Source organism: Aquarana catesbeiana, linkage group LG03 (assembly GCF_042186555.1).
Source record: "Aquarana catesbeiana isolate 2022-GZ linkage group LG03, ASM4218655v1, whole genome shotgun sequence".
In the NCBI taxonomy this organism is placed as follows: Eukaryota; Metazoa; Chordata; class Amphibia; order Anura; family Ranidae; genus Aquarana; species Aquarana catesbeiana.
In genome coordinates, this window is record NC_133326.1 from 240,484,651 (window position 1) to 240,499,456 (window position 14,806).

Sequence of the window (14,806 nt, forward strand, 5' to 3'; positions counted from 1 at the left end):
TACTGTACAGTATAAAAATTTACAGCTTGTGGAAAGCTTTATCTGTAACAGTTCATGTTGTTTGCATTAAGGGTAAAAAGGTTTTAGATTATTATTATTATTACATTTTAAAGATACTGTACCTGTACCTGTACCTGTACTTTAGAGTATTTGTGTTTTTTTTATTTACTGTATGTTTAATGTGTACGGTAATTTGGTGTAAGGTTTTCCACCTGACAATGGGTTCAGTACAGTACTCTGCCACTCGAAAGGTTTGCTTGTGCCCCAAGGTCTGGGGGCACAGACCTTGTACAGTACAGTACTACAGTAGCAGAAGGTTAGCCAATTTTAACTACATTTTCCTTTGTTTTTCTGTGACACCTTCCTGTTGCGTTTAACTGGAAGTTGCCCAAGACAGGCCGATCAACAGCTGAAGGCACGATACATCTCCGCCCCATAACTGTATCTATTTTCCCGTAGAAATTTGCAACTTGCATTCCAATACACTGTACAGTACACGTGATGTACAGTACAGTACAACTGGCAGATACAGTACAGTAAGCAAGAGTTTGAATCTACTGTCAATCGGAAACCTTCTGGCTTTTAAAAGAATCATGGCGTGTTGGGAGACCGATGTCTGGGAGGTGCACATACTGTACAGTACTGTACAGTACACTACAGTACAGTTGCAATCATCAATTCAGAAAAAGTGTGAACCTTTTTCTCTAGCAGAGTCCCAACAGCCATTGTTCATCAATCTTCAAAACCAAGTCCTGGCGACATCATGTCTGGCACCATGACAACGTTTCCATTCAAATACAGTACCTGTACTGCCCTGGCTCAGCATTCTACTGTAATGGTTCACATTGCTGTACAGTAAAGTACAGTACAGTACTGTATCTTGTCTATCTGCCCAGATTTGTAGGTGCTGTACTGCTTTTAGTAGTGAATCCAAAATGATTTCCCAGGACATACTGTAAGCAGACGAAGGCGGGAGAGGCGTCTTGCCGGGCATAGCATGAAACAGATCCAGTCATGGCTGCTGACGTGGGATATACTGTACAAGCATCTCTACTCTCTACAGTACTCTGCCACTCAAAAGGTTTGCTTGTGCCCCAAGGTCTGGCTCATGACATACTGTACAGTACTGTACTGTACAGTGTACAGTACTATAAGCTGAAGGTTAGCCAATTTCAACTACAGTAGTAAGGTTGGCAAAGTGAATAAATATTACATTTTATATACTGTATAAATAAACATGGTCTCTCATACTGTTCATAAACTATTTTTATTTAATGGAGTCCAGCAAAAATAAACTGTACAAATTGTTTAATAACAGTAGTTATTTTTTGCTCCTGCCAGGAGGTTCTGCCGTCTAAGCAGTGCCAGGAATAGATACTGTACATAATGTACTGTACAGTATGGTAGAAAGACTAAATTAAAAGTACCATAGACATACAGTACAGTACAGTAGGCACCGCCCATGGCACTCATTCTCTTCCTCGGCTCTCAAGGTTGCAATGTGAACAAAGCGGGGGGGGGGGGGGGGGGGAGCGGTAATTTAAGCTTGCTAAGCCAGAGCTGTGAGAAAAAAGATAAAAAGTTTCAGCCTTAGGCAGTCTGTTACTGTTTGTAGGACACAAGGTTGTCTAGCACTGAAAGGTGTCCCTCCTCCCACCCACAAAACCAATCAACAGCACAGCAAAATGGTACAGTACAGTTTCTGCAGTGTCTAAAGCACATTACTGTAACTACTGTACATGATATAATTTAACACTGTAACTTTAGTGTCTTTATTACAACTTTGACCAAGGGCATTCTCGTGACATCCTGAGGAATTCGTTAACTTTGTCCCTACAAGCTTGCACATTGTCCCCATGGAATCTTTTGTGGACAAAGTCAAGAATGGTTGCTTTCAGATTTGCGGGGATTCCTGGTTTGCGATTATCACCATCAAAATTAACCCTCTTGGTCCACTGCTGGTATTGCTCCCATGATATTAAATGTTTAAAAACAAGCCGGGCCATATTGCCTGGTTTGTTGACCGAATGCAGGACTATAAGGGCTGTATCCTCTTCAGTTATGACTGGGAGGGCACAGTCTGGTAATGGAGACATGGTCTTTTTCATCCTTGACACCGACGATACCCTGCTGCCTGTAGCGCTTGTCGTTGGGTATGTCAAGGACACTAGGCTTGGATTGCTTCTGACTGGGGTGGTCATAGAATTCAAGGGTGTGGCAGAAGTGAAGGACACTGGGCTTGGATTGCTTCTGACTGGGGTGGTCATAGAATCCAAGGGTGTGGCAGAAGTGAAGGACACTGGGCTTGGATTGCTTCTGACTGGGGTGGTCATAGAATCCATGGGTGTGACAGATGTGAAGGACACTGGGCTTGGATTGCTTCTGACTGGGGTGGTCATAGAATCCATGGGTGTGACAGATGTGAAGGACACTGGGCTTGGATTGCTTCTGACTGGGGTGGTCATAGAATCCAAGGGTGTGGCAGAAGTGAAGGACACTGGGCTTGGATTGCTTCTGACTGGGGTGGTCATAGAATCCATGGGTGTGACAGATGTGAAGGACACTGGATTTGGATTGCTTCTGACTGGGGTCGTCATAGAATCCAAGGGTGCCACAGCAGTAACTTTGTCATACATTGGTGGTGTCAGAGGTATTTGCAAAATAGGAGAAAGAGGAATCTGTGAATCGCCACCCATCTCTTGTGGTGCCATGTAATCCCCTTGCAAATTCATCTGGCTAATTCTGTGCAACCAAGTGTTCGCAAACTCCTGCTCCAGCCTCTCTTGCCCAGCCTTGAGTTCTTCCTGTCCAGACTTAAGTTCTTCATGTCCAGTGTGAATCTGCAGTATGTACTCCACTGCTCCCACTAGTGTTTTACGCAGTAAGCGCACCTGGCGTTCCAGCCGCTTGAGATGCATAAGGGGTTCACTATTATGCTGTCTGTCAACTGCCTGCTTCAAAAAATGCTTTCTCTTTTGAAGTCCATGAACCCTTTTTACTTCAGATGCAGGGAGTTTGTCAACTTCAGGTGTTGCTGGCTGTGCTGGGGTTACAGTGCGCACAGGCACTATGGATGCAGATGCTGCAGAAAGCCCAGGCAGGTCATCCACTTCAAGTGTTGCTGGCTGTGCAGGGGTTATATTACATGCAAGCGCTTCTGATGGAGCCAACAGTGCATAGATTTCAGGTGCAGCATGGAGTCCATGGAATTTAGGTGTTGGGCAAAATGTTAGCTCCTCTCCCTTCCTCAGCCGTTCTGCGAGAGCCAGTCCCTCTTCTGAAACTGTTGATTATAAATACAGTATTGCGGTCAGTTCTTTAGTTGTAATAATGTCTTTAGTACAGTAGTAATAATGCTTTCTTCATTTCTAAAACTGTATGTTTCTATTTCTCACAAACCACAATTACTGTACAACATTCTAAAAACATTAGATTTTAGAGGACACGTTATGTACAAAAGGCAAATCCACTTTGCACTACAAGTGCAAAGTGCACTTAAAATTCCACAGAAAGTGCACTTGGAAGTGCAGTCGCTGTGGATCTGAGGGGTACAGTAGATCTGAAATGAGGGGAAGCTCTGCAGTCTTTTATCATCCAATCATGTGCAAGCTAAAGTGCTGTTTTTTTATTTTCCTTGCATGTCCCCCTCAGATCTACATACAAAAAACCACACCAATTACTGTATGAAGGGAGAAACAAAGTACAGGTTATACTGTATCAGACTACAAAATATACAGTAGCAGAATACTAATGTACAGTACTGTATCTCTATAGTAAGTCCAATTACAGGTACTGTAGATTGCAGTACAGTACCTGTACAGTACTGTACATGCATTTTCACTCAGCAACAGTATTACTATATGAACTGTTCAGTAACTCACCCACAACTGTAGCAATAACAGAATTCTTCTTTTTCTCTCGTCTCGGTTTCTTGGGCTGAGGAACCGGATTTACATTTTCCTTGTTTTTCTCTGCCACCTTCCTGTTGCGTTTGACTGGAAATTGTCTACCCAAGACAGGCCGATCAACAGCTGAAGGCACGATACATCTCCGCCCCATAACTGTATCTATTTTCCCGTAGAAATTCGCAACTTGCATCCCAATACACTGTACAGTACACTTCTGACTTTTAAATGAATAATGGCGTGTTGGGAGACCGGTGTCTGGGAGGTGCAATCATCAATTCAGAAAAGGTGTGAACCTTTTTCTCTAGCAGAGTCCCAACAGCCATTGTTCATCAATCTTCAAAACCAAGTCCTGGCGACATCATGTCTGGCACCATGACAACGTTTCCATTCAAATACAGTACCTGTACTGCCCTGGCTCAGCATTCTACTGTAATGGTTCACATTGCTGTACAGTAAAGTACAGTACAGTACTGTATCTTGTCTATCTGCCCAGATTTGTAGGTACTGTACTGCTTTTAGTAGTGAATCCAAAATGATTTCCCAGGACATAAGTAGACGAATGCGGGAGAGGCGTCTTGCTGGGCATAGCATGAAACAGATCCAGTCATGGCTGCTGACGTGGGATATACAAGCATCTCTAAGAGTCGTGCAATATCACGCCAGTGGCAATGCACATCCAAGAAAACGTGCCATCAAACATCTGGATAAGTAAGTACTGTACCAATCTGTACGATAATTTATTTAGAACCACAAGTACCAGAATTCATAGCGCACTGACAGGCACAGCTGAATGTTTTTAAAATACACAGTATAATACGCTGCACTATGAAAATATAAATCTAAATAATAAAAAATATTATTGTGCTATAAATCAACAACAATAAAGTGATATTCGTGCAATCCAATATTGCAAAAAAAGGGACAATGTGCATTCACGTGAAAAATTCTGTAAGTACTGTATAACCTCCAGAAAAATTATTAAATGTTAAAGCAATCAAAGCCCTTCAAAAAAATAAATGCATGATTTATGAGACATGTGCAACGCTACTGTAGCAGCTGATTCAAAACACTGTAGAAGCACTGGTTTTAGAGACTTCATTGGTCTCATACTGTACAGTACTGTACTGTAGTTACTGTAGGGGTGGCTCACAGGACGTTACTGTACTGAATGGGGGCACTGTGGCTGAGCTTTCCTTTTTTCTTTTTTAACAAAAACATGAATTCAAGAAAACCAGACTGACCATCCCTCTTTTTTCTGCAGAGTTCTGTCTGTGCATATTGACGCATTAATGCGTGAGGATGATGAACGGACTGCTGCACAAGTACAGAGGTTGCTGCTGTCTGAGCATGGGATTAGCGTGTGTAAAGGACTTGTTCTCAAAGTCCGTCGGGCTTTAGGTTGGCAGTGGCAACGAGCTAAGTATGAATATTTTAAAATTTATTATAACTAATGTATAATCCGTTACCCCATTTACCCCACTTACTGTATGATGTTTGATTTTTAAATGCGCTTTTAAATAATACTGTACAGTATGACAATCCTCTGTGTTTACTGTACTGTACATTGTTACCGTAGGTTTTCACCAATGACGAGAGAAATCAACAAGCAGAAACGGGTGGCTCACGCCAAGCTCTGGTTGGAAACAGGCGAAAATTTCCATCATATGCTTTTCACTGATGAATCCACAATTTCGCTTGTGAGATTCAATACAATGGCATTCTGCAAAAAAGGACACCTGTCTACTAAGCCACAGCCAAAACATCCCGTTAAAATCCATGTGTGGGGTGGCATCTCAAAGTTTGGACCTGGACCATTGGTGCTATTTGAAGGTACAGTACTGTACAGCTGCCACAACCTGATTACAACTCCCTCAATCTTTTTATTCAATTGCTTTAATGTCGTGCGTCTTCTGTCATCACAGGTATTATGGACACCGCATTTTTCAAAGAGCATATAGTCACCAATGCGCTGGTTCCATACCTAAAGCAAGTATACCCAGATGGATGCCGTGTGATAATGGACAATGATCCGAAACATTCCTGTGCTGCACCATTTATGGCCAGTAATGGGGTAAACTGGTTGCGGACACCCCCAGAGTAATAATTTTTATTTATTTTTTATTCTTTACTGTTGTCATTTTTTTTACAATGATTTCTAATTCATTTTTGTCCATTTGTTTTGATATTTTGAACATTTGGTCTCTGTGTTTCATTTGCCACTTTTGTTTTTTAACCAATATTTATTACTGTACAAATATTTTTAGATGAGAATTACATACAAAACATACTGTACAGTACAGTACTGTGTAGCAAGGGATAGACATCCAACGGTTACAGTACAGTAGGTTGCAAAGTGCATTAACAGTGCTAAACATACTGTACAGTACAGTACCTGTACATGTTATGTGCTTACTGTACAGTATATACAGTAGTAAACAATCCCCAAAACACAGTACTGTACTGTAAGAGTCCAAAGACACGTTTAACACTTACAGTAATTATTAACAACAACCATGCCAGTCATTTTCCACTTTTGACACTGTACAAAGATTGCAATTTGAACCTTTTTGCTTGTGTACTTACTGTATGCTCACTGTGTTTACAGATCACCGGATATGAACCCCATTGAGATGGTGTGGGCACATCTGAAGGGGTACCTCAAAAGGGTACACAAACCGACAAACAAGGTGGAGCTAATTGATGGGATTCTTAAGTTTTGGAGAGACATTCTGACCATTAAAATCTGCTGTGACACAATTGACCACATAAAGAAGGTCTTGCCGGTGGTGATTGAGAGGAATGGTGCAGCAACCAATATGTGATTACTGTACTGTACTGTTTATTTTTGCTGGACTCCGTTAAATAAAAATAGTTTATGAACAGTATGAGAGACCATGTTTATTTATACAGTATATAAAATGTAATATTTATTCACTTTGCCAACCTTACTACTGTAGTTGAAATGGGCTAACCTTCAGCTTACAGTACTGTACACTGTACAGTACAGTACTGTATGTCATGAGCCAGACCTTGGGGCACAAGCAAACCTTTCGAGTGGCAGAGTACTGTACTGAACCCGTTGTCAGGTGGAAAACCTTACACCAAATTACCGTACACATTAAACATACAGTAAATAAAAAAAACACAAATACTCTAAAGTACAGGTACAGTATCTTTAAAATGTAATAATAATAATAATAATAATCTAAAACCTTTTTACCCTTAATGCAAACAGCATGGAAAGGGCTGTTTGGCAACACTACAGTATAGGCAGCGGAGGACATGGATGTGCTGTTGATTTGTGTGGCTCACAGCTCTGGCTCAGCAAGCTTAAATTACCGCTCCCCTCCCCCCGCTCTGTTCACATTGCAACCTCTTAGAGATGCTTGCACTGTACTGTATATCCCACGTCAGCAGCCATGACTGGATCTGTTTCATGCTACTGTATGTCCGGCAAGATGCCTTTCCCGCCTTCGTCTACTTACAGTACAGTATGTCCTGGGAAATCATTTCGGGTTCACTACTAAAAGCAGTACAGTACCTACAAATCTGGGCAGAAAGACAAGATACAGTACTGTACTTTACTGTACAGCAATGTGAACCATTACAGTAGAATGCTGAGCCAGGACAGTACAGGTACTGTATTTGAATGAAAACGTTGTCATGGTGCCAGACATGATGTCGCCAGGACTTGGTTTTGAAGATTGATGAACAATGGCTGTTGGGACTCTGCTAGAGAAAAAGGTTCATACCTTTTCTGAATTGATGATTGCAACTGTACTGTAGTGTACTGTACAGTACTGTACAGTATGTGCACCTCCCAGACATCGGTCTCCCAACACGCCATGATTCTTTTAAAAGCCAGAAGGTTTCCGATTGACAGTAGATTCAAACTCTTGCTTACTGTACTGTATCTGCCAGTTGTACTGTACTGTACATCACGTATACTGTACAGTGTATTGGAATGCAAGTTGCAAATTTCTACGGGAAAATAGATACAGTTATGGGGCGGAGATGTATCGTGCCTTCAGCTGTTGATCGGCCTGTCTTGATTTGTTCTATGCCTGTGACGAAGGAAAAAAAAGCATCCAAGAGGCACTGGGACGTACTGTACAGTACTGTACTCTTAGTTTATACAGTATTAGGTTTTGAGAAGACAAAAATAAAAATAAAAAAACATTCAGTTTTCTCGCTGGCTTACAATAGGTTAGGCTGCTTTTACAAGACAGTGATAACTTCCTGTAGCAAATACAGTACTGTACAGGGTAACTGCCCCTTCCACCACAAAGACCATGAACACGTCACTGCATGGCAGAACTACAAAGACCATAATTCATACTGTAGTGTTGCCGAATGGCGTCCCACGCCGGCTGAAGGGTGCATGAGCGCGGAGCGACACACATGTACTGTACAGTACTGTACAGTGAACGGGCTGGGCAGCAGTTGTGTAAGAGCATGGAGCAGACACACTTTAATTGGTCTGTGCAGAGTCCCCCCCCGGCCAGGGTGCAATGCTGACTTCAGCTGGCGAAGGAGGGCTGCAGAAGTACAGGTACTGTATTACTGTATACTGTACTGTACAGTAGGGAAACAATCCTGCACGTCATTTCCCCACCGTCTGCAGGCCGGGATCATGGGGGTTCTGTGCTGTAATACAGCCCATACTGAAATGCTTGGTGCATGTACTGTATGAAAGGACCCTGAAACAGCATTGAGATATTTGATAAGATACTGTACAGTAAAAACATCTGTGCAGACATGATTTGCATACAGTTGCATTTACAATACTCTATTTAATAAGCATATATTATTAGACATTTAAAAACATACAGTAACACGTATCCAATACTATACATACAGTACTGTACTCGAATATACTCTATTAAAAAAAAGACAATAAAAAAAAATTAACTGGGGAATCGAACTCTGGACACTGGGCATTAAAGGCTGGCACGCAGCCGCTGGTCCACCTTCACACGTCCTTCGTTTGACACAGTAGTAGTGTGATGACCCACGAGATGCATCGTCATGAGACAAAGGGGGCATAAAAGCCAAACAGAAAACAAGGCACGTACGACACCTAGCGGTGAAAGTGATTTAGGCAGGAATCCAGAGGAAATAAAACAATGAATGAGCGACAGAGCTCAGCGCTGGCTCCCGCGACGGGGCTCGCAGGTGTCAATCTCGCCGCTAACAGAGGCGAGATTGACACAATATCGGCGGCACCCACTGTACATGTATATCTGCTGTCTTCGGCTTTGCAGTGCCTTGAAAATGTATTCATATCCCTTGAAATTTTCCACATTTTATCATATTACAACCAAAAATGTAAATATATTTTATTGGGATTTTATGTGATAGACCAACACAAAGTGGCACATAATTGTGAAGTGGAAGGAAAATGATAAATGGTTTTCAACATTTTTTACAAATAAATATGTGAAAAGTGTGGGGTGCATTTGTATTCAGAGTAGAGTTAATAATTTGTAGAACCACCTTTCACTGCACTTACAGCTGTAAGTCTTTTTGGGCATGTCTCTACCAGCATTGCACATCTAGAGAGTGACATTTATTTGTAAAAATGTTTGAAAACCATTTATCATTTTTCTTCCACTTCACAATTATGTTCCACTTTGTGTTGGTCTATGACATAAAATCCCAATAAAATACATTTACGTTTTTGGTTGTAACATGACAAAATGTGGAAAATTTCATGGGGTATAAATACTTTTTCAAGGCACTGTATATATCCTTTAGAAAGTGCACATCATGTTACAGATATTCTCTTCCTGTTCAGCACTGGGAGTTGATTATTGGCATACAACCAAGACAGCTGATTGGAGGAAAGGCACACACCTCCACTCCACACTGGCAAAGGAAGAAAGTAATGTGCAGAGCTCTCCTCTGAATAGACCAGCGCTGTGCTAATCTATTTATAGCAACCTCCCACACAAACTTCAGGCTGCTTTTATCTCCCATCTCAGAAAACTTGTCAGAAGTTATCAGGCTGATAACAGAGCTACGGAACAGAAGAAACACACGGGACTCTGTGCTTTGGAGAGAGATAAGAACAAAGAGGAATACCCCCTAAATGGGACTTTGAAAGACCACCAACTCTAATGTAAAAATACATTTCTTTAATAATGATACGTAAATCTATAAAAATGGGTAAAAAGATGTATAACGTCTACAGAATACATACATTGCTTAAACGCAAAACCAAAACACATAAAAATATACAAAATGACATCAATACTCTCCAATTGGTAGTGTACCCTGATACCTGACGCGTTTCCAGTTTTTTAACACCTTCATCGGGGTAGAGAGTGGAGTTTAGTCAGATATATTTTAGTTCAATTGGAATGATTCCATGTTCAAAGGGGCATGAGAGGCAACAGTTCCAGTGGGCACATAGATGGACACCAGACCAGGATAACTGGATGCTTGAAATACCATGCGTTTCCAAACTATGTATGGCAGTGAGTGTGCTAGCAGCAATCAGACTCCACCCTTAGACAGTCAATGCTTATGAAGAATAATCAGGACAGGATATTGTTAAAGCTTCAAATGTAGCTACTAGTAAGCGAATGGAATACAAGAGTCCCTGATTTCATACGTCCTGTGGAAGTTAAGATCCTGCGCGGAGCGTCATTCCTCTATGTAAGGCAGGCACTTACATAGAGGAATGACACTCCATGCAGAATCTTAACTTCTATTTATTGTGTAAAGTGAAATTCTACACGAAATGGTGAACTTATCATTTAAGACACATTCAACAGAGAGCAGACAATATCAAAAGAAATGCAGAAGCTTCAGAAAACTTACTTAGCAGGGTCCTCAAAGTACTGTTGATGAGACCCTGTCATAAATGGTCAAGTCATAAGCAGCCTAGAGAATAGTTTTAGGAATACACATCTCACAGACTGGGAGTAGTGACCTATCGTGACCTAGAGCTGAACTTTTATATATTTCAAACTCGCATTCATGTTCCATAACTCCTATGGTAGTGGAGTTACCTTTCTAAAAAAAGTGGCTACACTAATGTATAAAAAGATACTGATCAGTCAGACACCAAGCATGCCAAATTTACAAGGTCTATAATGCTAGTAGGACACGTTAGACCTACCAAGAGAAATATATATCAGATAAAATATATACCATTTTTAGTACCTAACAAAGTTTAATTTCATTCTGATAATATATTGGTTTATGGATTAGGAAATCTTGTCATATGAAAATATAGACGTATCCAGGATAATTGGGTGTGTGTCCACTGGGCAAACCAATGCACTCCACACACCTCTACCACAACTCTTAGAGCCTTTCAATTGGTGGAATTAACCCTGCAACTCCCTCTCCTTGGTCAGGAAAAAGTTGTTGTATTTATCACTGACTTTTGTGTTTATTTACCATGGACATTTTTTGTGAAAGAGTAGAGATTGCTATGTACCCCTTGCTTATTTACATTGGTTGGAAAGGGGTTTCTGGAGGCCACTTTATTTTTAAAGGGGGCTTCCATATTAAAGCCCCCTACCCATAGACCCCCACAGCCACTGGGCCAGGGGTGGGATGTGGGGAAGAGACTCTTCTCCTGATCAACAAGGGGACAAGGTGCTTTGCCAGGGGGTCCCCCATAGCAAGGTACCCCCTCATGTTAAAGACAGGGGACCACATGCTTACCCCCCACTTTCTAGCCACCCAGGCTGCATGCTCAAATAAGAGTATTGTATGGAATATGGGGGTCTCATGCTTTTTTTTCTGTAAGGTTCCCACTTAACATCCATACCAGACTAAAAGGTCTGGTATAGAATTTAGAGGAGAACCAGTTATTTTTTTTCATGAGTGCCCTTTAAAATTTATACCAGACCTAAAGGGCCTAGTCCAAATTTTGAATGTAAACAAACACTGTTTGTTTACATTCATCTGCCAGTTGGGAATCCTAGCTGACAGCTGAATTTGCCAGGCTGGAATGAGTCACTAGTTTTTAGAATATCAGTGAGTCCCAGCTACCTAACAACCAGGAGGAAGCTGTCACATTTAGCAGTAGTAATAAAACATTTCAGTCCAACACCCATTAATTCGGCCATTTGTTCATGACTCTTCATAGACCATACACAGTGCAGAAGTCACCCTCATGTGTATTTGTTCTACTGTTCGAATGTTCTTACCCTTTAGTGTTAGGCTATTTTCGCTAAGGGTGAATAGTAACTCTCATGATCAAGTGTTCTTATAACAATTTTTCCTTTAAGCACTAAATGTTAGGGAATGTTACATTTACCCTGTAAAGGCAAGAAAGAAATAAAACAAAGAAAGAAACTATTACACACCTATTAAAAACATTATGGATATATATTATTCCTTGTGCTTGCACGAATGCTGAGACATTCAAAAGTGAAGTTTTAAAATAAAATTGACCCCTTTTGCTGTGATAACTATAGATACATATATCCCAATAATAATCATTATTATTTATGTTTTCGGGAAAAATAGCTGTATTTCGTTATTGGTTGTTTTTAATTGCTTTTTAATTGCTTCTATGGTATATGGACATTTCAATGGGACTCTGAATTCAAGGTGAATTTTGTGCTTGGACTTCCTATCTCTGCGATTATTACACCAATAGACACTTCTAAACTCTGACCTCTATCTTTATAGCATAACCATTTACAATAGTGTTTTACTACTCAAGTCTATCAAGAAAAAAGTTGTATTTTTAAAAATGTTCATTGCTCCTCCTTGTAACACTGTATGTGAATTTTAGAACCATTTTCAGAATTGTATAAAACCTGAAGAGATCAAAAGCTTGCATCTTTAATAACTTAAGTTAGCCAATAAAGAGTATCATAAAGAGTATCATATAAACTCAAAGCTTTTTGCATACTGTATACTCATCCTAAAGTTTGAAAAGTGTTTGCATGACTGTAATATTGCAAGTTTAATAAATATATTTGCCCCAATAGTTTTAATCTAGTGATTGAAAGGGTGACATCTTGTCTCTTCGGAGGTTGCTGTTATGTTTAAGGGATTTAAAACATCATATGTAATCCAATGAGATGCCTTTGGAAAGTGCAATTTTATTGGTTATTATTAAACTACACAGATGTGTAAAAAGAAAAATAGAATTACATTTCTTAAGATATTTTGTACCACTGAAAATACTTGTGTGCTTTCGGAAATACGAAGGGTATGTTCCATTTATGGCACTGACCCAAGAAGCGCAGATGTGCATTAGCAGAAATAACTAGCAGAAATCATTATCAATTGGTCCCCAACCACATCTGCACATTCGGCTGCTTTGCATGTCAATACTTTAGAAAAAGTCCTGCTTGCTGAAACTTGTGGTTTAGAGCAAAACATACATTACATAGTAACGCAAGTAAAATGCACCATACACAAGCACCTGCAATGCACCTAAAACATGACTTTACAGCAAAGTAGATGTCACTTTTATTTGCTGATTCAGCTGTTTGGTTTCCTGAATCAGCTTTGTGGATATTGTAAATTACTATGTCACCTCTCACATCCAGCTTGACAAAAGCTCAGTGGGTAAGCAGGTCAAACAATGAATTAGCATCATTACCACTGTCAAATATGTCCTGTTACATATAACTAGTATTTGAATTACTGACAAACAGAAAATCAAAAGGCAAAATCGGACTGATACAATGTTAACAGTAGACTGAAAAAACAATTTGAGTATTGTCTGTCTTATGGAACATTGCTTCATTTTCCCCAACATGCCATTAATCATTGCTAACAAAATCATATCCCTTTTTTTTCTTAGGTCTCCAAAGAACCCTGAACAGAAGATTATTAAACGAGTGATTGGTCTGGAAGGAGATATTGTAAAGTAAGTCTTAATCTAAAGATTGAGTCTATTATTCAAAAATGTGTCATATGTATTATTACTGTATGTATAAGAAATAAAACACTAAAAGTTCTGCTCAGCACTCACTGCACATGTTGACAGCAGACCATGGAATTCTAAGAAGATAAAAAAATCTGACTGTGTAAGGTGTTCATCTGGGTTATATAGTCAAGTGCAAAGAAACTCTAGTGATATTAACCCAGTTAGAAAGTAATTTTCTTATAAAGGAAAGTGAAACAATAGCCCTGGAGGAAAAAGAGAAAGGTAGATAAATTAGTTCAAACAGTCTCTGTAAAACACTGCATAATGAGTCTTTTGAACTGTTCATTTTTTTCCAGAAGTTTTTGGAAAATGTGGAAAAAAAATGAAACCGCATTTTTTTCCACAAAGTTGTCCATTTTTAAGATATTTCCAACACATAGCATGTACAGAGGCCCTCCAGGGAAGTAGCACCTTCAGGCGTTCTACAAGCATAAATTACACAACTCATTTCTCAACCACCTATTACAGTTTTGAAGGCCCTGGAGCCCCAGGACAATGGAAACGCTCACAAAATGACCCCATTTTGGAAAGCTGACACCCCAACGTATAACCTATGTGGCTTAATGAGTCTTTTGAATGGTTCATTTTTTTCCCAGAAGTTTTGGGAAAATGTGGAAAAAAAATGAAACCGCATTTTTTTCCACAAAGTTGTCCATTTTTAAGATATTTCCAACACATAGCATGTACATAGCAAAAATGACACCCCAAAATACATTCTGCTACTCCTCCTGAGTATGGTGATACCACATGTGTGAGACTTTTACACAGCCTGGCCACATACAGAGGCCCACCAGTGAAGTAGCATCTTCAGGCGTTCTACAAGCATAAATCACACATCTCATTTCTCAACCACCTATTACAGTTTTGAAGGCCCTGGAGCCCCAGGACAATGGAAACGCTCACAAAATGACCCCATTTTGGAAAGCTGACATCCCAACGTATAATCTATGTAGCTTAATGAGTCTTTTGAATGGTTCATTTTTTTCCA

General features: G+C 40.1%; 1 protein-coding gene across 4 annotated transcripts in view; it reads left to right on the plus strand.

The window, feature by feature from the left end:
• Positions 1–14,806, plus strand: part of IMMP2L (inner mitochondrial membrane peptidase subunit 2) — a 1,808,057-nt gene that overhangs the window by 1,141,666 nt on the left and 651,585 nt on the right. For all 4 annotated transcript variants that reach the window (XM_073619898.1, XM_073619901.1, XM_073619902.1 and 1 more), the window contains one exon: positions 13,693–13,758. In XM_073619898.1, coding sequence (XP_073475999.1) covers positions 13,693–13,758 — 66 coding nt within the window. The remainder of the gene's footprint in view (positions 1–13,692; positions 13,759–14,806) is intronic.